The following is a 23,494-nucleotide window of genomic DNA, read 5'->3' as shown; positions in this document are numbered from 1 at the left end:
ACCCTCCTGCGCTGCTGTGTTCGGCTCCCCGTGGACCTTCCACGTCAGCTCAGCACTGCAGCCAGAGCCACACCCGTGTCTGCTCTGGCCACGTCCCAGCCCAAAATGTCAGGTCTAGGAGCCAAGGCCCCATAGCCCATTTTCCCTCCCAGCCCAGCTGGCCACCACCACCCATCCCACAGTGCTCTGGGGAATCCTGCTTGGCCAGCACACTGTCCCTTCATCAAGCCCTGGAACATTGGTTTTGGATATACAGCTGTCCAAGTCCCTAAGATCCAGCAGGTCCCCAGAGCAGCAATTCCCTGCACCCTTCCTACCCACCTTCTTTAGCCCTGGAAGACCCTGTTGCCCTCCTCGTGGCCATCTGCCTTATGGAGCCAGGGTTGGAGAGCAGGAAGCGGTCCTTAGAGAGACGGAGGAGCCAAGAGGCTCAAAAAGGGCCTGGCCTGTCACTCCAGATGGATGTTAAGTGCCTTGAATGCATCTGAGGGCCACCCTTACCTTCCTCTCCTGACCACCCAGCATCAGGCTTTTAAGGGGCCAGCACATGGCACAAAAGCAAGCCAGCCCCTTCTTGCTCGGTTTGGAGGTCTGCACTTTTAACGTTGGATCTGTTGTCTTTACGCTCAAAACACACCGACTGCAGACATCCAGCCTAGGAGGAACCTCTGTGAATAACTGGCGCATTGCTCTGCCTTTGGGTACAGACTCCTGGAGACCCTGAATCTCCATCCGAGCAGCCAGACCCACTGGGGGTGGGGTTGGGGGGTGAGAATAGACAAGGGCAACCATGTGGGTGAGGGATGGAGCCCTCTGCCTAGGTATCAGATCCGAGGAATTGGGAAATGCAGAGCCTCATTTAGCCCCATAAATTTCCTGTAAGTAGAATATCTAAGTGTCTGAAATCCTTTCTGGGGAAAAGCAGGTCTTTCTGGAAGGTCTGTTCCAGGCCTTAGAACAAGACGACAGAGAGGCCCAGTACCCTGCTGACCTCTCCCAGGGTTTGAGTCTTTGGACACCTGAGCTGCAGGGTAGCCCCCACTTTGGGCTCCCAGCTCTGAAGCCCCAGAGCCTGCCTGTGTTCGGTCTTCCAAAAGCCAGGTCTCTCCAGCACTCCCCACCTCCCTCTTCCACCCACCCACCTTTGGCCAACAGCACACACCATCTTAGGCTAGCAGGAGTCCGTCAGGCAGTGCCGCTGCTGGCCAGCAGCCAGGCCACTGGCCACCAGCTCTGACAGGGCCTGGGCCCTGTTACCCCCAAGAACCCCCTGTGGGAACCCTTTGGTAAGGTCCTGGGAACAGGCTGCCCTGTTTCCAGAATGTCTGGGTCCCAGCTCTTCTGGTCCAGCCCTCTGACCTCACACATACCGCCTCTCCTGCTTTGCAGGCACCGCTTAGAGGAGGGTCAAGCCACCAGCTGGTCGCGCCGGCTCAAAGTGTTCCTCTGCTGCACGCGGACGAAGGACTCCCAGTCAGTAAGTACTGGGAGGTCGCTCCCCTCTGGCTCACATCCTGTGGTCAGGTGATTAAGGGGCTGTTTGCTCCTTTGGCAAAGCAGGATGGGGCAGGGCTGGTGGGAAGGAGCTGGGTTTCCAGCAGCAAGTACAGCCTGCTCACACAGGGCCTGTTATTCACTGAGCCACTCGCTCCAGCGTGCAAGACCGCGTCCACTTGCTTTGTCAAGGGAACAGAAAGCTGTGAAGACTGCATCGACTCCCTTGGAACTTACACTGTAGTTTAGGAGAAGAAATAATGCAGAGTCAGGGTGACCTAAAGACAAAGAAAAGTAGCATTTCACCAGCAGCAAATTAATCAAGAAGGCCTGGCAAAGCCGATAGGCATTTAGCACGGTCTTAGATGGGGACACATAGCCTTCAGCACCTGGGAGCTCGGAGGAGTGGCCAGAGGGTCAGACTTAATGCCAGGGCACTGCAGAAGGAAGACACGGCCAGCTGGGGGTGGCCCCCAAGGGGAGGGAAGGGAAGCAGGCCCCGGGATCCTCCAGGGGCGCCCCGCAGCGAGCAGGGACCTTAGAGATCATCTAGTCCCACCCCTCATTTTACAGATCAGGCAGCTGAGGCCCAGAGAGGTGGAGTGACTTGCTCAGCGTCCCACAGCTAGTTAGTAGCAGAGCCAGTGAGGTCAGGAGACCACTCCTCCCTGAGGCAGACAGCCAAGTGCCTTCCACGGAAGCCACCGGGAAGCCTCGAGTGGCTCCTGCCCACCAGCGTCCCCTGGTGAGCCGTAGAGTGAGTAATCAAGTGTAAGAAAGCCCCCGAGTTCCCTGGTGGGCGGGGAGCACCCCCTTGCGTCTCTCTGGGGCGGTCTGAGGGGTCCGGGCTGTAGGCAGGCCATGCAGAGGGCAGAGAGCTGGCCCCTGGCGGATGGAGGCTGGGGCTGCTGCGTGGAGGGCACGCCCGCCCCTCCGGGTGCACGGGCAGAGCTGGGGCTGTTGTCAGAGTCTGGGGAAAAGATAGCAAGCACATCACAGCGGAGCCCCAGGGCAAAGGTCCCGATAGACACTGATGGCCTCAGGGGCCAGGTCCGGTCCCAAGCACGTTTTAATCAGCCTGTGTTGTGTTGCTTACACTTTAATTGGATGCCAGTATTTAAAAATCAGGGGTGTCTCCATAAACTTCTGTATTTCTAAATCTGGTGAAGTGGGTCCTGGAGGGCCTCCGGTCAGCTGGAGCTGAGCAGTAGCTGGCTCTGTTTGGCTCCATTTGGCATTTGAATTTGCAGCCCTTGATTGATTCACTTACGAGTACCAAACATCCAGGGGCGAGACCCGGTGAGACCTGGCCATGTGGTGGTTCCCACCTCAGCGTCTCCTGACAGGTTAGGGAAGAGGCTTGGGGCTGGGGCTGCAGCGTGGGGCCAGGAAGGGAAGACTAAGAGTGCACCAGCCAGCAGGGCTCGCCTCCTGCCCTGAGGCCCAGACATGCGCTGTCCTCAGGCCAAGGACCTGGAGAGAAGCCACAGGGGGGCCACTGGACCAGAGAGAACACCCCCCTTCTAGGGCACATTGTGGGGATCACTGAGCCAGCAGCCTGTGGGTAGCTGGGGGAGGGGACCTGAGACCTAGCAGGCTCCACAGAGGCCTTAAGAGGGACTTCCAAGGTCCCAGCTGGTGGGGCGAAGGCAGCCAGGAGCTGGCTAGAGGAGAAATGAGCCAGAGCCGCCCGGCCTTGATCCTAGCATCTGGGAAAGCAGAAAGGAGTGACTCAAGTAGGTGCCTGCTCTTGGTAGACAGTGGGCACCGTGCAAATTCCAAGGAGAGGAGAGGGCTGGGAGGCTACTGCCAGGTCTAGGAGCCCAGAGCCCTGGGCAGGGCCCTCAGGGTCACAGGCGCACAGGGCCGCATGGGGTCAGGCTCAGCGGGCGCTGTGGAGGTGCCAGGGAGAACCTGCCCAGGGGATCCCCGAGCAGACACCTGCTTCTGCAGCGTCCCAGTCCTGGGGGATTTACTCCTGGCCTCTCGTCCTCTCTCCTGCTCCCCTGCCACTGCCTCCTGCCTTCCTGGACCTCATAGGATGCCTACTCAGAAATTGCCTACCTCTTTGCGGAGTTCTTCCGGGACCTTGACATTGTGCCGTCCGACATCATTGCTGGCCTGGTGCTGCTCCGGCAGCGGCAGCGGGCCAAGCGCAATGCCGTGCTGGACGAGGTGAGCACTGCCAGGCCCTCTCCAGGTCACCTCTCCACACCACCCTCCTTCCAAGCCCCTTCCCTGCAGCCCCTGCAGCAGAGGACTCGGCTCCCATGCCGCTCCCCAGTGACCATGCACCCTCTTGCACCCTGGAGGTCACCTTTTCCTCTGGCTCCCCCTGCCTTCCTGAGCTTGTCCTTTGGCCAGGCTTTCCGTGACTACTATTCAAGGGACTTTCCGGGCCATACATGGCTGCCTCTGGGGCTGGCTCTCAAAGGACTTCTAACCGCAGGCTTAGTGGACGCTGTGAGCTCCCGAGTTGGTCTTCTATATGGCTGCTCTGCCCACCCCAGCACACCAACCCCAGTTAGGGTTTCTCAGTGTCTCATACAAAATACCCTCCCCCTGCTGTGGGCCAGGAATGTCCTCAGGGGCTTGGTGTTTTGGGTAGAAGGAGAGCATCTGGAAATATGGGGATACCTCAGATTTTGGAAAAGTGGCTGAATCCTGGAAGAACTAGAAGCTGCATGCCCTTTGGGCTTCTTGGCCTTTGGGAAGCAGGTGGACACCAGGGCCTGGGCCCCCTTTCCCGGCCGTGCAGCTGGGCCTGGGCCAGTGATTGTCCCTCTTCACCTGCCTGTCTTACAGGCAAACAATGACATCTTGGCCTTCCTGTCTGGGATGCCGGTGACCAGAAACACCAAGTACCTCGACCTCAAGAATTCGGTGAGTCAGAGATCAGCTCTTACCCCACCCCATCCCCATCCCCATCCCTCGCACTCTGCCACAATGACCTAAGCAAACTCCTCCCAGCTGCCCTCGCAGTGCCAGCCACATTGCCCCCGCCCTGTCCCCCTCCTCCAGGCTCTCCGGAGAGCCTCTCTGCTCAGATCATGCCCCTCACGAGAACCACCCACCTCACACCAATTCTACAAACAAATCCCCTGAATTCCTTTACCAAGTTCAGAAGTGTTTGGTCCTGGCCTCTTGAGATGACAGAGTGCTTCACCAGGGTGAGCTGCTAGGATTTTTGCTGCTCCCGCTGCTGTTATGAAACACAAGGGGCGTAGTACTTGGGTTTCCGAGCTTTTTTATAGTGGAACCTTTTCTCAATCGTCTTTCGTAGAAATTCAGTGTGTTATAGGGAAAGGTGGTACCAGTACCATGGTGGGAGGGCCCCAGCCCAGGGCCCAGCACAGCCCAGGGCCCAGCACAGGCCAGGGCCCAGCACAGCCCAGGGCCCAGCACAGCCCAGGGCCTAGTACAGCCCAGGCTGAACCACAGCTGGCAGCCGGGAGAAACAGGCCCTGCCTTAGGAAGCAAACGATTGGAGCATGCATCTGCTCTGATGCCTGTCTCTGCGACCTCCAGCAGGCCCCTCATCGCCTCTGAGCCTGATCCTGTATCTGTGAAATGACGCTGGGCACACCTTCTACCAGAGCTGTGCTGAGAGGATGCGAGCCATTCCCATCACAGTGCCAGGAAACTTCAGTGCCAGCCAGGATGCTAATGGAAAGGATTCCGTCTCTTAGAAGTCTCAGTCCTTTAGGCCACATGTGCTGTCTTGCACCTGCAATCCTAGCACTTTGGGAGGCCAAAGTGGGAGGATTGCTTGAGGCCAGGAGTTTGAGACCAGCCTGGGCCACATAGTGAGACCCTGTCTCTGTAAAAAAAAATAAATAAATAAAAAATAAAAATAGCCAAGCATGGTGGCACATGCCTGTGACCCCAGCTACTTGGGATACTGAGGTAGGAGGATTGCTTGAGCCCAGGAGATCAGGGCTGCAGTGAGCTATGATTGCCACTGCACTCCAGCTGCACTGTCCCTTAAAAAGAGGAAAAAAGCCCCCAACACTCAATCCTCTAGAAAAGCCTCAGTCCAGGCCGGGCGCGGTGGCTCAAGCCTGTAATCCCAGCACTTTGGGAGGCCGAGACGGGCGGATCACGAGGTCAGGAGATCGAGACCATCCTGGCTAACACGGTGAAACCCTGTCTCTACTAAAAAATACAAAAAACTAGCCGGACGAGGTGGCGGGTGCCTGTAGTCCCAGCTACTCGGGAGGCTGAGGCAGGAGAATGGCGTAAACCCGGGAGGCGGAGCTTGCAGTGAGCCGAGATCGCGCCACTGCACTCCAGCCTGGGTGACAGAGCCAGACTCCGTCTCAAAAAAAAAAAAAAAAAAAAAAGAAAAGCCTCAGTCCTCCCTGCCTGTCCCTACTCCCCACTAAAGCAGGCATTTGTATCCTCTCTGAAAACAGCCATATCCATAGTAGATGCCCCAAACCAGCCCATTTCTGCTTGCCAGGCTCTGTCCTGGGTATTCTCACCACCCTCTCCCTCCCACTCCTCACAGGGAGCGGGCAGGGCAGACAGCTGTGACTCCCATCAAGTGACTCCCATTGAGGTGCCAGGGTCACACCTGCCACCTGGCAGAGGCTGCCAGGGCCCACCCCATCCCCAGGGCTGCCGGGAGCTCCCGACAGGGAGAGGATAATTACCTCCTTCCCACTCTCGTTCCTGAAGAGCAGCTGAGCTGGCCAGGGATGTTTCCACCCCTCCGGGCCCTGATCAAGGTGCTACCTATTTCACTTCACAAGGTGACTAATCACCCTCCTTAACTTTTACAAGGTGACTAATTCCCTCTCCCAGTGCCTGGGGCACTCGGGAAAGACTGGAAGCTGGCAGACACTTTGCTGGGACACCCCTGCCTCTTCCTCCCTCCACCCCAGCAGCCAATAACCTCCTCAGTGTCAACAGTGGCCGCCGGGCCTCAGACACACTGACTTTCAAACTGGCGCCTTTCTCCGGAGAGATCCCAATCTCCCACCACCGCAGCCCCTGCCCGGAGCCCTGGGAACCTGCAGCTGGCTGAGTCAAGTTGAAGGCTCCCGATATTTGCAGTCAAAGAACAGGAGGGCCAGAGATTTGGTGATTGGTCTCCTGGCCCAGCGTGGCTGCCCTGTTGCTCAAGGCCCACACACCCCGCCCAGCTAGAGGGCCGGGGCCTCTCAGGGCTACATTTTCCCAGCACTGATTGCTGAGTTGGGGGGTTTACTCCTCACGCCCCTCAACTCTTCCCTTCTCTGAAAAACAGGCAAGGAAATGGACCAAGTGATTTTCTGTCCCCAAATCATTAATTCTGAGACTGGAGCAACAGGACAGATCTCTGAGGATTCGTGTTCTGGTTGCATGGAGATAATTAGGGAAATGCAATTATCACCTGGAGGAGTGGCCTTCCTCCACGGCCTGGGCCCCACACCTCAGCAGGGGACCAGCAGCGCCTCCCTGCCTGGGGGTGGGTCTGCAGTCTCCCACCCTGGGAACTGCTGGGCCCTGAGGCTGCAGGCGGGAAGGGCAGGAGGTGACTGCCCTCTGCCTCCTCTCTTCTAGCAAGAGATGCTCCGCTACAAAGAGGTCTGCTACTACATGCTCTTTGCCCTGGCTGCCTATGGGTGGCCCATGTACCTGATGCGGAAGCCCGCCTGCGGCCTCTGCCAGCTGGCTCGGTCTTGCTCGTGAGTACCCCGTCCCGTCTCCTGGCGATTGCGCCTCTCCTCCCGGGTGGTATGTGAGGAAGGGCTAAGGGGCTGCACCTGCTGCTTTGCCCTGAATGGCTTCTTTTCTGCGCCTCTGTGGGCCTCAGCCTTTCTAGTTCTGTGTTATCCCTGAGCAGTGAAGTTGTGGGCTTCGGAGTCACACAGTTATGGGTTTGAATCCAGATGTTGTCACTTGCAGCCTTGGGCAAGTGGGTCTACCTCTTTGAGCCTTGGTTTCTTTATCTGCGAAGTGAAGATGTTGATACATACCTCGTGGAATTTTTTGGAGAGGGCTAGATGAGATATTGCATAACACCCATACTGCTGCCTTCCCTCCCCTTCTGGCGTTCTCTCTCTGCCCCCTCAGCCATTCCCTTCTGCCCACATCTTCCCTTCTCTCAGCTCCCCTCATGTGCTCTGCCTTTCTAGAAGAAAGGACTTTCCTGGTAGGGAGGCCCCATCCATAGAGGTCTCTGGAAAGGCACCAAGAAGGCCTGTTACTTAAAGGCTCCAACCTTCTTCGTAGGGATCTGGGAAAGGCCTTAGCCCCAGACCTGGCCTGCAGCCTGGCTCCGCCCTCAGCCCACCGCTTGGGGACTGGGTGGACTCTGCTTTCCTAAGTGGGCCAGAGAAGGGCACCTGCTCCAGGAGGAAGCCCTCCCTGTCCTGGGTGTCTCCGCCCTCAGCTCATGCCAGGCAGAAGGAGGACAGCTCCCTGGGCTCCCGTTCTGGAAAGACTGGCATTCTGGGCAGCAGCTTCTTTCCTTGACACCTCTGCCCTTGGGACCCACAGCAGCCACACCTACTCTGCAATGCCCTCCCTGTCCTCAGAAAGCTGAGTGGCTCTCGGGGCCGAATCTCATCATCCCTCGAGCAACTGATCAGAGAGGACTAGATCACCTCATGCCCACTTCCCATCTTTGTCAGCTGCACGTGCCTGGCATTCTTGCCTGCATCCCTGGGAGTCCCAGCGATGGCAGAGAACTTCTCAAAATGAGCACCAGGCTCCATTACTCGCTGTCAGTGTGAGGACATCTCTTGGAGCCTCAGTTTCCTAAATTGTAACAGGTGGTATCTGTCCTGCCTGCCCATAGGGTGTTTCAGAACCCAGGGCGTCACTGGCAGGCAGGGCTCTTTGGTGCTCTGCAGACAGGAGGGATGCTGGTATCTGCATTAGGTGCCTTCGTGCTGCAGAGAGAGCAGAGTCCCTAGACTCATGAGGGCCCAGCCAGGCCCCTGCCTGGAAGAACCAGGTACCTGTGGGGCTGAGAGAGGCAGGCCTGCAGCCCAGGGTGGTAGGAGGAGGCCAGAGTCCAGTGTCCTTCTCAGTGCCCCAGCCTGTCCATAGCAGCCTGGCCAGAGGGAGAAGGGCTGCCCATCTGCCTCAGGCCCAGGCCTCTCCCCTGGCAGCAGTTCTCAGCCCATGCAGAGCACAGCAAGCCAGGCCCGCTTCTGGCTGGGCCCCAGCCCTGCCCTGGATGAGCCCCAGGGCCCTGCCTTCCAGGGTGCTGGCCCTGCTCCCCTGACTGGTCCCCCTGGCCTGCAGATCACTGACTCAGAGGCAGCCCTGTCACCAGAGAAGGGAGGAGCCACCCGTTATTAAGAACTTATAGGCCGGGCGCGGTGGCTCACGCCTGTAATCCCAGCACTTTGGGAGGCCGAGACGGGCGGATCACAAGGTCAGGAGATCGAGACCACGGTGAAACCCCGTCTCTACTAAAAATACAAAAAATTAGCCGGGCGCGGTTGTGGGCGCCTGTAGTCCCAGCTACTCAGGGGGCTGAGGCAGGAGAATGGCGTGAACCCTGGAGGTGGAGCTTGCAGTGAGCCGAGATCGCGCCACTGCACTCCAGCCTGGGCGACAGAGCCAGACTCCGTCTCAAAAAAAAAAAAAAAAAAAAAAAAGAACTTATAATAGGCCAGACCATTTCTGCATCTTGGACCCTTGATCTCACACCACCCTTGTGAAGTAGCTGTCAGCACCTGCTCTTACAGAAGAGGAAACTGAAGCTTAGAATGGCTGAATGACCTCCAGGCCCTTACAGTCAGGAGGTGACACTGCAAGGGTTCAAACTCAAGCTTCCAGTCTCCAAAGGCCACACTGTTACAGCTTCATGCTCAGCTGAGGTTGAAGAGGGAACAGCTGCCGAGCACAGGAGCTCAGCCCCTAGACCCTGGCCCGCCACCACTTGACCTGCAGTGGGGGAGACCATGCTGTCCCATTGTACATTGGGGTTGTCCCCTCTGCAAACACTGTGGATTTCTCAGCGAATCCTCTCCCCATTGGAAAGTGTGTAATAGTCACTCAGGTGATGTTCCAAGTGAAGACAAACCTCCCAGCATCGCCAGAATCCAAGCTTCTTAATAAAATCTCAGCTGTCATCCCGTGACAGCTGGCAGGCCCAGTCACGTGGGCTCCAGCGCCTGGTGCCCTAGCCATTGGGTGCTGGCTCCCTCTGGTGGCCTGAGGCGCAGCTGCACCTAGTCGGGTGCCCAGCTCCCAGGCTGCCTCATCCTCACAGGGGAGGCTACTGTGTGCCTGGCACTGTTTGGGTGCTGGGGATACAGCCGTGGACCTCTCTGTGGTGATCACTGCCCAGCAGGGAGGTGGACAGCACATAGACAAGGCGAATAGGGCACATGGTGGAGCAGATGGGCGCTTTGGACCCACATGAAGCCAGGTGCCTGGGGGCCTGGGGAGCCCTCGCTGTTAGATGAGGTAGCAGGAGAGACCTCACTGTGACAGGACATTTGAACAGAGGCCCAGAGGAGCAAGGGCCAGGCCACGCTGTCTCAGGTGCTGCTGAGCATGCCGGCGGCAGATCAGAGAGACCAGGGCCAGGTGGGGTACACAGGGTGTTGCTGTAGGGTCTTAAAAAGAAAATGATGTGGCTCGACTTCTCTTAAAAGGGCCACTCTGTTGCTGAGCTGAGAGCATAGGGGCAAGTGCAAGGAGGCCAGTCAAGGCCACTATGGCAGTCCCAGGCAGAGCTTCCAGGACGGGGGTAGGGGAGGTGAGGGAACGCCTGGAGTCCAGCTCTGAGTGTGAAGGGAAGCAGAGCACGTGTACTGACCGAGTAGCATGGCCGTGGGGGTGAGGGCTGAGGAGCCACAGACAGCTGCAAGCCAGAGGCCAAGCAACCAAGGGGCCTTGGGAAGACCTCAGGAGGGTTGGGGTACACAAGCAGGGAAGGGGTTTGAGAGCTGGCAGGTTGTCAGGCCTCCGAGGGAGGTGTTGGCTAGGCCATTGGATGGAAGCATCTGGGGGTTGGGGCAGGCCTGGGATGGATTCCTGAGCATGCAGATGGTGTCTGAAACACAAGACTGCATGAGTGCATGGAGGAGCCAGTGCCCCCAGAGGGACCCCAGGACCTCAGTGTTGGGGGCATCGCTGAGTAGGCCCTGCCCAGAGGGGAGATCCCAGAGGGGAGGGGGCCCCAGCCAGGTGGGGAGAGGGAAGGGCCCACAGGGTCAGGTGCTGCCAAGAGCTCAGTTAAGAGGAAGACTAAGAGTGTCCAGTGGATTTGGTGACGTGGGGGTCACCAGGACTTAGCAAGGGTGATTTGGGAGAGGCAGTGGGGCTGAACGCCCAACTGGAACTGGTTCCAGGGACGGTGGCAGGAGACAGTTGTTCCCTCAGGGACTCCCTGGCCCTGAACTCTCTGTCACCCTACCCCAGGTGTTGCCTGTGTCCTGCGAGGCCGCGGTTCGCCCCTGGAGTCACCATCGAGGAGGACAACTGCTGTGGCTGTAACGCCATTGCCATCCGGCGCCACTTCCTGGATGAGAACATGACTGCGGTGGACATCGTCTATACCTCCTGCCACGATGCGGTGAGGCCAGGCAGGGCGGGAGCCTCGTGTCTGGAGCAGGCAGCTGAGGGCCTAGGGTGCTGAGGCTGTCCTTCCAGGCCAGCAGGAGCCCTCGCTTGGCTGGCGCTGGCTGGCTGCAGCTTCCAGGCATCCCTAGCTGGGCAGACCAGAGGTGGCCCCCTCCTCCCCGGACCCTGGCCTACCTGCACCACCTCTGGGGCTGGGAAATCTGACATCAACCCCACACCCAGTGTTTGGGTTGCCGGGCCCTAGCCCTTTGGGGAAAGGAAGTGAGGGCAGAAGCAGGGAGGGGCAGACATCACCTGGACTGAGGGGCAAGTGGTGGCACTCAGGGCTGCCAGAGCCAGCAAGGAGCTGGGAGGGCAGGGCAGGCCTGTGACTGGGGTCGGGAGGAGATCCCCAGTGACCCTTTCCGGCGGCAGAGGCCCCGTGGCTGGTGGAGCCAGAGTTCCTGGCCGGGAAGGAGACCTGCCTAGGTCACTTTCCCCGAGTCTGGCCCCACCGGGGCCGCTCAGGCTCACGAGCTGCCCACCTCCTAGGTCTACGAAACGCCCTTCTACGTGGCGGTGGACCATGACAAGAAGAAGGTGGTGATCAGTATCCGGGGGACCCTGTCCCCCAAGGTACGCTGCCCGTGGCTTCCAGCCCCCGGGGGTGCCTGCCTCCCTCTTCCTATCCTCTTTAGCCCACCCCTTACCTGTCTCCTCTCTCCCCAAGGATGCCCTGACTGACCTGACGGGTGACGCTGAGCGCCTCCCCGTGGAGGGGCACCACGGCACCTGGCTAGGCCACAAGGTACCCCACATCATGGACCCCAGAGTCCCTGGGCTTCTTTCCTCCCCTGCCAGCATGCAGAGGCGTGTATTGTTGGGGGTTCCTCCCTGCCTGCTGGGCTCACTGGAAGAGATTGGTCAGAGAGGCATGGATTAGTCTGGAAGGCCCATGCGGCCCACTGCTGCGACCCCCACTGCCCTGCCCAGCCCAGAGCCTGTCCATGGAAGAACCTGAGAGGCAGCTGGGAAGTGATCATAGCAGCTTCATTAGCCACGCCACCCCTCTGAGCCTCAGTTCCCACCTGTGAAATGGAAGTGACACGGTCAGCATGTCTGCCAGCCGGGTTGTCACGAGGCCCAAAGGGAAAAATGGATGGGGCGGAGTTCCTGAGCTGCAGGTCACTGTGGGTTTGCTGGTCACTGGGAGGCCTCCCACCAACACCTGCTTCTGTTCCTGCCCACCCAGGGAATGGTCCTCTCAGCTGAGTACATCAAGAAGAAACTGGAGCAGGAGATGGTCCTCTCCCAGGCCTTTGGGCGAGACCTGGTGAGGCATTTTCCATGACACCAAGCCCTTGTCACACCTGGGTCCCCCTCCTCCAAGGCAGCAGAGAGAGGAGAGGATGGATGGGTGATGGAGCCTCGCACCTCCCACACAAGCCAGGCTCCTGCAACCTCTTCGAGCCTGGCTCCCAACCCCTCCTCTTTTGTGCCAGGTCCCGTGGGCGTCCTGCTCCGCCCCACCTACAGTCATTGGGCACCTGATTCATGCCAGACACCAGCGGCACAAAGACGATTCAGGGCAGGCGGCTTTTAAGCTTCCTAGCTGCAGAATCATTTGTCAGAAGGAAACATGGAGAGGCTCAAAATACAGAGCAGAGAGAAGTGGGGAACTGAGGGAGGGGCGGGAACTGAGTCCTGCCCACTGGCCACGGTCTGTGCAGGTAGCTCCTGAGGTGCCACCAGCTGCCCTTTCCAAAGCAAAGCAGGCTCTGGCCTCAGGAGACTTCAGTCTAGTAGTGAAATGGTAGAGAGGTGGGGTCAGGTAACCACATGTTTATAGCAGAGTAATCACTGTAGTGATAAAAAAAACTCCATCCCAGGTACAGATGCAATGACTAGAGGGAGCGAGCCACTCCTGGAAAATCAGGAGAGCTTCCCTAAGGATGTAACCTCTGAGCAAGGTTTGGAAGCATAAGTAAGAGTTTATTAGAACAGTCAGCCTAAGCAGTCGCTCTGCGGGGACGTAGCTTGGTTCTCTGTGCCCCAGCATTCACACAGCACAGACATGATCCCAGGACTCTGGGAAGGTGGGAAGACCCTCTGCCTCCCTTGGGTTGGCTAAGACAGTCACTTGGCAGGCAGCGGGGCAGGGCTCTCAGGCTTCTCTCGGTCTCCAGGGCCGCGGAACCAAACACTACGGCCTGATTGTGGTGGGCCACTCCCTGGGTGCGGGCACCGCTGCCATCCTCTCCTTCCTTCTGCGCCCACAGTACCCAACCCTCAAGTGCTTTGCCTACTCCCCGCCAGGGGGCCTGCTGAGGTGAGCCATCTGGGGCCTCAGAGTTGGCTGGGGCAGTTGGGACCAGTGGAGGCTGAGGGTTGGCTGGTGCTAGGGGCTGGACTGGGAGTCTGACTTCTAGTCACATGGAGGTCTGGGAGTGGCTTGGAGAGTGGAGGGTGGGGGCTCTGAAATGCCGTGCGCCCCCCAGGATCTACCAGCAAAGCCTTACCAGCGGGAAAGACAGCGTAGGGGGCAGGCAGCCCAGCCTGCCACCAGCCAGCTCCCCGGGACCCAACCCAGGAGTGCAAGAACAGGGCTTGCTCGTGGCTGGGCCCCCCGATTCTGGAACGCCACCACCCCTCCCCCTTGGCCTTAGCTTCTGCTTCGGCTTCCCTTGCAGTGAGGATGCGATGGAGTATTCCAAGGAGTTCGTGACTGCTGTGGTTCTGGGCAAAGACCTCGTCCCCAGGTGAGTCCTTCCCCCGACTCCACGGTCCCTTGCCAGGCTGTTCCTCTCTCCTCCAGGCCTCTCCCCACCCCCCAGCCCCTGTGTCTCTCTCACTCTGATTCCTGTCTCTCAAGGGACTCCATGCCCCTCCCCACCCTTAGCTGCCCAGTGGTGAGAAGCCCAGGTGAACGCACGTGCTGGTGCCCTCCCTGCCTGTCCTTCTACTCCTCGGCTCTGCTCTGGGGAGCTGCTCTGTGGATGCCTCTCCACCCCATGACCCTGGCTGATGTGTCTTCTTGTTCCAGGGGCTAGGCGTGTGCCTGCTCCTCCGCCCCTCGCCCTGTACCTCTCATAGCCCCTGACCAGGCCTGGCTGACGGCCCTGTCTCGCTCCCTCCCCAGGATTGGCCTCTCCCAGCTGGAAGGCTTCCGCAGACAGCTCCTGGACGTCCTGCAGCGAAGCACCAAGCCCAAAGTGAGCCCCCGCCTGGGCACCCTGCCTCTGTGCAGCCTCATCTGTCCCTGACCTTGACCCCCACTGGTTTCTTGGGACAAAGCACAAAAGGCCCTGCCATGGGAGGCCAGGGCAGGGTGTGGCTGGTGTCATGGGAACTTTAGGATGTCAGACCCTCAGCATTCCCTAGGCTCAACCCATACAACCCCTGTCATTGTGCAGATAGGGAAACTGAGACCCAGAGTGGGAGGGACTTGCATTTGCTCAGATAACAAGTTAGAACAGAATCAGGATGGGAAGCGAGAGGCTTCCATCACACAGAACTGGGAGCTGCCCACAGTCAGGAGAAAGCGATCTGGAGACTTTGAGCGGTGAGGAAAGGCCTCTGCTGAAGACTGAGATTCCCCAGGCTCAGAGAGGGCTGGGAATGACCTGTGGAGAGGATTTGGGTACAGTTTGTTCTCATTTTCTGCTGTGGCCAAGAGGAGAGGGTCAGTCCTTCCTAATCCGCATCAGGTCTCTGGAGGACACTGGCGGGCGGGTTGGCCAGGTGGGGGTGGGGACGTGGTGGCCAGGCACACTGAAGCAGGCCAGGTGCAGGAGGAGAGGGTCCTCTGTGTGGTCACCCCTCCTCGGCCCCCGCCCCCCACCCCCTGCCCTGGGCGAGCCCTCCGCCCATTCACTGTCTCAGCCCTGTCTGGACCGTTCCCAGCTTTGGTGCCCTAGACCCTGTGGCAGGCAGGGCCCTGGGCCAGGTACCAGGTGCCAGGCGGTGAGCAGGGCAGCAAAGCTTTGTGGGACTGTGCCTGCCTGGAGGAGCCTGGTTCTGGGGAGGTGGAACTGCTCCCACCAGATTAGTCCTGGGCTTTCGTCAGGCCAGGCCTGGCAGGTCCAGCTGGACTCAACTCCAGGGTGTGTTTTGTCTTGGACTTGCGGAGTGACCCAGAATAAGTCCCTTCCCCTCACTGGGCCTGTCTCCCCATCTACTAGATTAGGGGTTGGCTGGGCTTCCAGCCCCTTGCCAGCCCTGAAATTCAACAATTCCATGTCATCTGTCCTTGGCACCTTATTGGCCGTCTGGCCACCGTGCACCTCAGCCACTGCCTCTTCAGGTGGGCACCGACCTTTAATGCTCCGGCCACTGCCCTTCCCCTGCCCCTTTGCCATCTCACCACCCACCTCTCACCTGCTGAGCCCTCCTTCTCAGTCCCCCTGCCCCTGCCCCCCAACCAGTGCCACTTAGCTCTGTCCCCATCTCTCCCACTCCACCCCACACAGTGGCGGATCATCGTGGGGGCCACCAAATGCATCCCCAAGTCGGAACTGCCCGAGGAGGTAGAGGTGACCACCCTGGCCAGCACGCGGCTCTGGACCCACCCCAGCGATCTAACTATCGCCCTCTCAGCCAGCACTCCACTCTACCCGCCTGGCCGCATCATCCACGTGGTCCACAACCACCCTGCGGAGCAGTGCTGGTAGGTTCTGCCAGGGTCTGCTGCTGCAGGGGGTAGCGGCCGTGGAGGGCAGGGCCGGCCTTGGCTTAGTCACCCCTCGGGGCTGGGGGTGGGGGCTGGGAGAAGATGGCCCAGGGCTTCCATGGCGGGATTTCCCCAGCATCGGGCTCTGGAAATGGAACAAAAGGCCAGCCCTGAGCAGGACTCCAGGCGTCTCTCTCCATAGTTTGGCTTCGCCTCCAGTGTCAGCCCTTCCCTGGTGTCCCCCAGGGCAACTCTCCCCACTCATGGTCCATTTAAAAGTAGGTGCCCTGGAGGGCTCACCCCTCAGGCCCTGGCCAGCTCACACCTCAGTTGTCACTTGGCTTCATCAAGGGGATTCCTCGAAGACAGCTGTAAGCAAGGTGGGGGCCACGCCAGGAAAGAGAACAGGAGCAGACAAGTGGGCAGACCTTTCCCACTGCGCTCCTTCAGACAGCTGGGCTCTGGCTCCTCCCTCCAGGGTCCGCTTCCTCGCCTGACACAAAGCTGGTGAGCTGGGCCCTGCAGCAGGTGGAACGGGTGTGACCCAGGCCAAAAGCTGGTCGAAGGCTGTGGAGGGACCATGGCTGAGGCTCAAGGTCAGCCTTTCCCAGGCTGAGGGCAGGGCAGGAGCCAGGCCAGGGAACAGAGCCCTGCTGCCAGGCAGGCCAGGGGCCTCCAAACCATACCAGCCCTGCTGAGCAGGGCAGAGAGCAGAGCCAGGAGCTGAGGGCCAGGCCACCACCCTATCCTTAACTCCCCTCTGCCCACGTCCCTCTCAGCTGCTGTGAGCAGGAGGAGCCCACGTACTTCGCCATCTGGGGCGACAACAAGGCCTTCAATGAGGTGATCATCTCGCCAGCCATGCTGCACGAGCACCTGCCCTATGTGGTCATGGAGGGGCTCAACAAGGTGAGGCAGTTCCCGGCAGGGTGTCACCAGGGAACAAGGCACTGTCACCCCATCAGAACCCCGTAAGCACCGTCGGATCACTGCCCCATTTTACAGACATGGGTGCTGGGGCTCAGAGAAGTAGGTAGCTGGGCCAGAAAGCCCCACTCAAATACTTCAACCTCACACCCCTGGCTCTCTCCACATCACCACGTTGCCCCATGGTGGGGAGGAGATAAAGAGACTCCCAGGGGCCTGTCCATTAGGCAGGCTCAGCTCAGAGGCCCTGAAGGCCACCTGGCACTTAACAGATGCATGGGCAAGCAGCGACAGCCACAGCCACTCCCTGTCTGCGGAAAGGCTGAAGGCAGGCAGGGCAGGAGCACTCGCTGGGCTGTGGGGCAAGTTGTGACCAGATGGGCAAGTCTCAGGCCTTGGGGAGTGGTGCCCTCGGGAGGAGGAGAGTGGGACCCAGGTGACTCCATGAGGCTCTGCTTAGCCTGAGAGGCCTGGGCCCTGGTTCCACATTGGCCCCAGAATGGGGCCTGGTGTCCCTCCACCACCCCCAGCCTCCTCTGTCCTGTCCTCAGGTGCTGGAGAACTACAATAAGGGGAAGACCGCTCTGCTCTCTGCTGCCAAGGTCATGGTGAGCCCTACTGAGGTGGACCTAACTCCTGAGCTCATCTTCCAGCAGCAGCCACTCCCCACGGGGCCACCCATGCCTGCTGGCCTCGCCCTGGAGCTGCCAACTGCAGACCACCGCAACAGCAGCGTCAGGTGAGCCTTGGCTACTCCCAGCCCCACCCCAGGGTGAGTGTGGTTCAGAGCACATAAACTTGTATGCATGTGCATTTTGTGCATGCACTGGGCTCAGCTCTGCACACGTGCCCAGGAGGGGTCAAACTCCCCCTCTGTGCTCCAGAGCTCTCTTGCTGTGCTCCAACTGTCCCCCAGCCTGCTGTCCCTGAAGCCCACATGGGCCAGGGGAGGCACACAGACCCACAAACCCTGGGCCATAAAAGCACAGATTCACTCTTTTTTTCTTTTTCCTTTTTTTTTTTTTTGAGATGAAGTCTCGCTCTTCTCCCCTAGGCTGGAGTGCAGTGGCGCAATCTTGGCTCACTGCCACCTCTGCCTCCTGGGTTCAAGCGATTCTCCTGCCTCAGCCTCCCACATAGCTGGGATTACAGGCACCTGCTACCACGCCCAGCTAATTTTTGTATTTTTAGTAGAGATGGGGTTTCACCATGTTGGCCAGGCTGGTCTCAAACTCCTGACCTCAGGTGATCCGCCTGCCTCAGCCTCCCAAAGTGCTGGGATTACAGGCGTGAGCCACCGTGCCTGGCCTGCACAGATTCACTCTTTCACACTTAGACCCAAACAGATGGACACGCATTTACTTCCATATTTGTATCGAAGCTTACACACATACATTATTAGTTATAATTACACATGCTACCCCCTGTAGACATGCACATGTACAAGACACACACCAAGACAAAGGTGGAGACACATATACAAGGACACATGTGGACAGGCAGCCACTCGTGGAAATGCATGAATACACCCGTGCGCAGACCCAGACACACAGGCCAGCTGACATACACAGACATCTGGTCTACACAGTCATACACATGAACAGAGGTGTGCACACATACAGGGGCGTGCACACATGCTCACAGGGGCGTGCACACGTGCTCACAGGGGCATGTACACGTGCTTACAGGGGTGTGCACACATACAGGAGTGTGCACACATGCTCACAGGGGCATGCACACGTGCTCACAGGGGTGTGCACACATGCAGGGGCACACACACATGCTCACAGGGGCGCGCACGTGCGGGCCACAGCACCCTTCCTATTCACACACTCTTTGAGGGTTGCAAGGCTCTTAAGTGGTAGTCCTTCCAGGGGAGGATTGTCCTGCCTTTCTAGGACCTTCCCACATAGACCCTGCGTGCTTGGTCACAGATCTGGTCAAGAGGCTGCTTCCTGGCCCTTGGTAGGGACACCTGGACGTCTCTCCCTGCCATTTGTGCATTTCCTGTGGCAGCTGCACAACCAGATGAAGGAGCCAGTGTCCATTTCCGGCTGCAGTAACTGCTGCAAGCCACCCACTTCCTGCCTCATCACTCACTCCCTGCAGGCTGGTCTGCGGAGCCCCAGGCTCCCCACCCAGCAGAGGCCTGCAGCCCATGGGAGAGACCAGGAGGAGACCCGGATGAGGAAGGAAGTGATGAGATCCCTGGGAGTGGCACCCAGGGGTGCTGGCTCTGAGATTGGCATGGAACCAGTCGGGCAGCTCTGGGCAGGGCTCTCTCCCTTCCCTCTCTCCTCCCTGCTGCCCTCTGTCCTTCCTTCCCTCCTTCCCTCCCTCCCACTGTCTCTCTCATTCCACTGTGGCCTCATGAGTGACCTGGAGCAGCCAGTCTCTTGGAGCCTCATTCTCGCATCGGTACAATGACAGGGGTTCTGGTGCAGAGAACCCCAGCGGCACTCCTGAAGTCCTAGTGCTGCCAGCAGGGCCTTAGCCCCTTAGGGACCCCCCACCACGGCTCAACCCAGCATCAACTATTTTGTCTTCTATCTTGGATTCTTGTGAGTTGTTTTTAAAAAGTAATCATTCCTGGCCAGGCGCGGTGGCTCACGCCTATAATCCCAGCACTTTGGGAGGCCAAAGTGGGTGGATCGCCTGAGGTCAGGAGTTCAAGACCAGCCTGGCCAATGTGGTGAAACTCGGTCTCTACTAAAAATATAAAAATTAGCCGGACGTGGTGGCGCATGCCTGTGATCCCATCTACTCAGGAGGCTGAGACAGGAGAATCGCTTGAACCTGCCTGGGAGGCGGAGGTTGCAGTGAGCCGAGATTGCACTATTACACTCCAGCCTGAGCGACAGCGAGACTCCGTCTCAAAAATAAAAATAAAAAAATAAGCATTCCCTGCCCCAAACCATCAACAACTGCTAAATTAACTGTACCCTTTATTCCCTGCAAGTTCTTTTTAGCCAGGGAGCTGGAATTCAGTCTCCTCTCCCTTCTGAGTCTCATACCCCCTGCTCTCCCCTCCCTCTGCAGGAGCAAGTCCCAGTCTGAGATGAGCCTGGAGGGCTTCTCAGAGGGACGGCTGCTGTCGCCGGTGGTTGCGGCAGCGGCAGCCCGCCAGGACCCGGTGGAGCTGCTGCTGCTGTCCACCCAGGAGCGGCTGGCAGCAGAGCTCCAGGCCCGGCGGGCACCACTGGCCACCATGGAGAGCCTCTCGGACACGGAGTCCCTGTACAGCTTCGACTCGCGCCGCTCCTCGGGCTTCCGCAGCATCCGCGGCTCGCCCAGCCTCCACGCTGTGCTGGAGCGTGATGAAGGCCACCTCTTCTACATTGACCCTGCCATCCCTGAGGAAAACCCATCCCTGAGCTCGCGCACCGAGCTGCTGGCGGCTGACAGCCTGTCCAAGCACTCGCAGGACACGCAGCCCCTGGAGGCGGCCCTGGGCAGCGGGGGCGTCACTCCTGAGCGGCCCCCTAGTGCCTCGGCCAATGACGAGGAGGAAGAGGTTGGGGGTGGGGGTGGCGGACTGGCCTCCCGCGGGGAGCTGGCGCTGCACAACGGGCGCCTGGGGGACTCGCCCAGTCCTCAGGTGCTGGAATTCGCCGAGTTTATCGACAGCCTCTTCAACCTGGACAGCAAGAGCAGCTCCTTCCAGGACCTCTACTGCATGGTGGTGCCTGAGAGTCCCACCAGCGACTATGCCGAGGGCCCCAAGTCCCCCAGCCAGCAAGAGATCCTGCTCCGTGCCCAGTTTGAGCCCAACTTGGTGCCCAAGCCCCCACGGCTCTTTGCCGGCTCGGCCGACCCCTCCTCGGGCATCTCGCTCTCGCCCTCCTTCCCGCTCAGCTCCTCGGGTGAGCTCATGGACCTGACGCCCACGGGCCTCAGTAGCCAGGAATGCCTGGCAGCTGACAAGATCCGGACTTCTACCCCCACTGGCCACGGAGCCAGCCCTGCCAAGCAAGATGAGCTGGTCATCTCAGCACGCTAGCACCCTTGTTGTGTGGCCAGCCGGGCCCAGGCAGGAGCAGGTGGCCCCGTGGGCACCTGGTGCCTGTCCCCTGCCAGGCAGCTTTGAGGACAGACCCCGCAGGGGCAGTTTAGCTTCAGGCACAGGCATCGCTGCTGAGCTGGGGGTCCGCATCCCTACCTCAGCTTAGGACCCCCAGAGCCAAGGTGGCTGGGATCTGGCCCTGCAGATGGGGAAAGATGGGAAAGGGTGTGGAGTGGGGAGGAGCCTGGGCAGCCTGCTGGGTGGGCCACACTCAGCCTGACTGGCCTCCATGGGGGCATTCTGGCACCCCCTGCTCCAGGACAGGCCATGGGCAAGCTGCCTCCCATCACTGCCTGCTGGCTGCTCTCCCAGGGGCCGGGGGCCGGGGGCGGGGGGGAGAGCAGTGTCCCGCACACATGTATTCTTATCTGTGGTCCAGGCTGGCATCTGCCCTGGCCACCCCCCAGATCTGGTGCCTGCTGGCCAGCCCCCTGGGGTGCCCCTGCCAAAGTGGCCTGCAGTGCTGTACATGTTTACAGAAGCTGCTGGGCTTGGCCCAGGACGTGTTCTGGGCTTGCAAGCCCCCTGCCCACTCGTGTTCAGTAGCCCTCCTCCGCGCAGGGCCCAAGGCAGCCAGGGGCCTGGAGGGGCCAGAGGAGGGTGGGGTCAGGGCCGCCCCTTCTCTGCCTTGTGCCTCTCATGCTGCCTCCTCTGCTCATGGGTCCTGGGCACCCAGGCCTGCCCTGCCTGCTGGCTACTTCCTGGCTTACCTTCTACCCCCAAGGATCCTGGCCACCCAAAGGGTGCTGGGCACTGCTGTGACCACCCCAGCTGCAGAGTCAGTGCCCTGGGCAGAAGGAAGGCACCGAGAGCTCCCTTCCTCTGAGGGCCCCACCTGACCCCTTGGTGTCACCCCCACCATGCCTAGGCAGCTCTGGGCCCAGGGATCTGGAACCATCACACCCTGGTCCCCCTCAGCTTTCCCTCCTCGCTGGCCTGGGCACCCTCTTGGGAGCAGGCCTTCCTTCCTCCCACCCTCAATGTCATGTTGTTAGGAGGTGGGGCCAAGAGTGGGGTATGGTGGGCATTGGCTGGAGACCTCTGTCTACTGCCCAGGGAGGGGCCTAGGGCTGGGAGCAGTCCTGGTTTAGCCTGAGGTCCCCATAGGGGTTCCTTCCCTGCTGGGTTTGGGAAGCAGTTAGGGAGGTAGCGACCCGGTGTTTCCCCAGAAGCGGGGTGGGAGGGTGTGCATGCTAGTGTCAGCGCGTGTGCATGTGCATGAGTGTGCACCGTTCCTGAGGAAGGGGCTGCTGGGGCCGCCCACCCTACCTGCCCTGCCTGCCTGCTGTCCCTCCCAGCCTGCCAAGGAAATGGTCAGGGAGCATGATGGGGCCTTCGAGGCAGGGCTGCAGGGACAAGCTCAGCTTTAGACACCATCTGTTCCTATCGCGCCTGCTGCTCTGACCCCTGGTTTGGAAAACTGGTGTGTACCGAGGCGCTGACTGCACGGCTGACCGCCTGCTCGTGCCTTCATTCTGCGGTGGCATGGTCCCTCCCACTCTGGCCCCACCCGCAGCCTCCCTGAGTGGCCTAGGCTCCCCTGACGAAGAGCCCCCCATCTCATGATCACTGGTACCTGGGGGCCTGAATCCTGGCCCCCGGCTCCCCACACAGCTGGGACTGGCCCGGATGGCTGTCCTGGGAACCCCTGCCCACCCTGACAGAGGGAGCTGGGCCTCCCCTCATCCTGTGTAACTCCCACCTTCACCAGATTCAAGGACACCCTGGCCCTGCTGAGGCATAGCTTCAGCCCAGCACAGAAACAAGACAAAATCAGTGGCTCTTGAGAGTTTAGCAAACAAGATAGACTCTCAGAGGAAAGATCTGACAAGTACCCTGGCCAGTCACAGGGAGAGACTTGATGTCTGGTCTTTTAATTCCTCCTCTGCCAGGGTGGGTCCTGGGACCTCTAATGTGGGCATGTCGCCCACCCCAGGACTGAGCCATCAGGGACAGACCCCCCACCCCCAAGGCTGCAGCCACACCTTCAGGCTTGGGGCTGGGGCAGGCTTGGGCTTAGTCCTGGGCACCCAGGGGCAGCCCACCCCTAATCTGCCTCCTACCCACCTTGCCCCTGAAGGATGGGCCTGCTGCACGTCTCCCTCCTCCACCCCATACCACACTGGGGGATCTGAGCCACCCCCCTCAGCCCGGTTCGGCTCAGACCGACCCCCATTCCATCCCCAGACCTGCAGCACAAGTATGCGGGCCTGTCCGCCCAGGGGCCTAGGCGACTCCATATGCAATCAGTAGCGAGCAGCCGGGCCCCACAGACCCTCACGCACTTTACGTGCCATTCTCCCCAGACTTTTTTTGTACTTAATGTATGAAAGATCCAAACTAATATTGCTGTAAAAAGAAGAGAAATTAATATAGCTTATTCTATAAATATATCTGTATATAAAGGTTTCTGTATATTGTATAGAGCTGTGTATAAACCGGATGTAGAAGCACGCTGGCTGCCTCGAATGTCTTTGCTTCAGGTGGGGACTGTGTAGAAACTTGATGTTGAGGTTGCAGCAGAGCAGGGGGTGGGCATGGGGCGGGGGGCCAGGAGGGCCTCTGCCACTGTTCCTTGGATGGAACAGAAGGCCTAAGGGGGAAACAGATTCCTTGGGACCAGAGCCCGTTTCACCCCAAGATGCAAGGTGTGTTTCGGTGGTTCAGGTTCAGCCCTTTGTCTGTACTGGGTTAGAGCTTTGCTTCTCAGAGTTCACGGTGCTCATGACTCACTGGGGCGCTTGCTAAATGCAGGTGCGGGTTCAGTGGTCCGGGATGGAGCCCAGGTATAGATTTCTAACCTGCTCCTGCTCGGCCAGTGCCCTGGC

General features: G+C 59.5%; 1 protein-coding gene across 12 annotated transcripts in view; it reads left to right on the top strand.

Moving 5' to 3' along the window:
• LOC105469417 (diacylglycerol lipase alpha) overlaps window positions 1-23,121 on the top strand; it is a 68,424-nt gene extending 45,303 nt beyond the window's left edge. For all 12 annotated transcript variants that reach the window (XM_071074490.1, XM_011720397.3, XM_011720401.3 and 9 more), the window contains 15 exons: window positions 1,390-1,477; window positions 3,535-3,669; window positions 4,300-4,377; window positions 7,042-7,166; window positions 10,867-11,020; window positions 11,560-11,643; window positions 11,738-11,815; window positions 12,260-12,340; window positions 13,194-13,336; window positions 13,698-13,766; window positions 14,147-14,219; window positions 15,477-15,673; window positions 16,456-16,585; window positions 17,155-17,342; window positions 19,643-23,121. In XM_071074490.1, coding sequence (XP_070930591.1) covers window positions 1,390-1,477; window positions 3,535-3,669; window positions 4,300-4,377; window positions 7,042-7,166; window positions 10,867-11,020; window positions 11,560-11,643; window positions 11,738-11,815; window positions 12,260-12,340; window positions 13,194-13,336; window positions 13,698-13,766; window positions 14,147-14,219; window positions 15,477-15,673; window positions 16,456-16,585; window positions 17,155-17,342; window positions 19,643-20,603 — 2,584 coding nt within the window. In that variant the 3' untranslated portion in view covers window positions 20,604-23,121. The remainder of the gene's footprint in view (window positions 1-1,389; window positions 1,478-3,534; window positions 3,670-4,299; window positions 4,378-7,041; window positions 7,167-10,866; window positions 11,021-11,559; window positions 11,644-11,737; window positions 11,816-12,259; window positions 12,341-13,193; window positions 13,337-13,697; window positions 13,767-14,146; window positions 14,220-15,476; window positions 15,674-16,455; window positions 16,586-17,154; window positions 17,343-19,642) is intronic.
• The last annotated feature ends 373 nt before the right edge of the window (window positions 23,122-23,494 follow it).

The sequence above is a fragment of the Macaca nemestrina genome, chromosome 12 (genome assembly GCF_043159975.1).
Source record: "Macaca nemestrina isolate mMacNem1 chromosome 12, mMacNem.hap1, whole genome shotgun sequence".
Lineage (NCBI taxonomy): Eukaryota > Metazoa > Chordata > Mammalia > Primates > Cercopithecidae > Macaca > Macaca nemestrina.
Note: the sequence above shows the minus strand (reverse complement) of the source record. Positions and strands in the feature narration are given on the sequence as shown.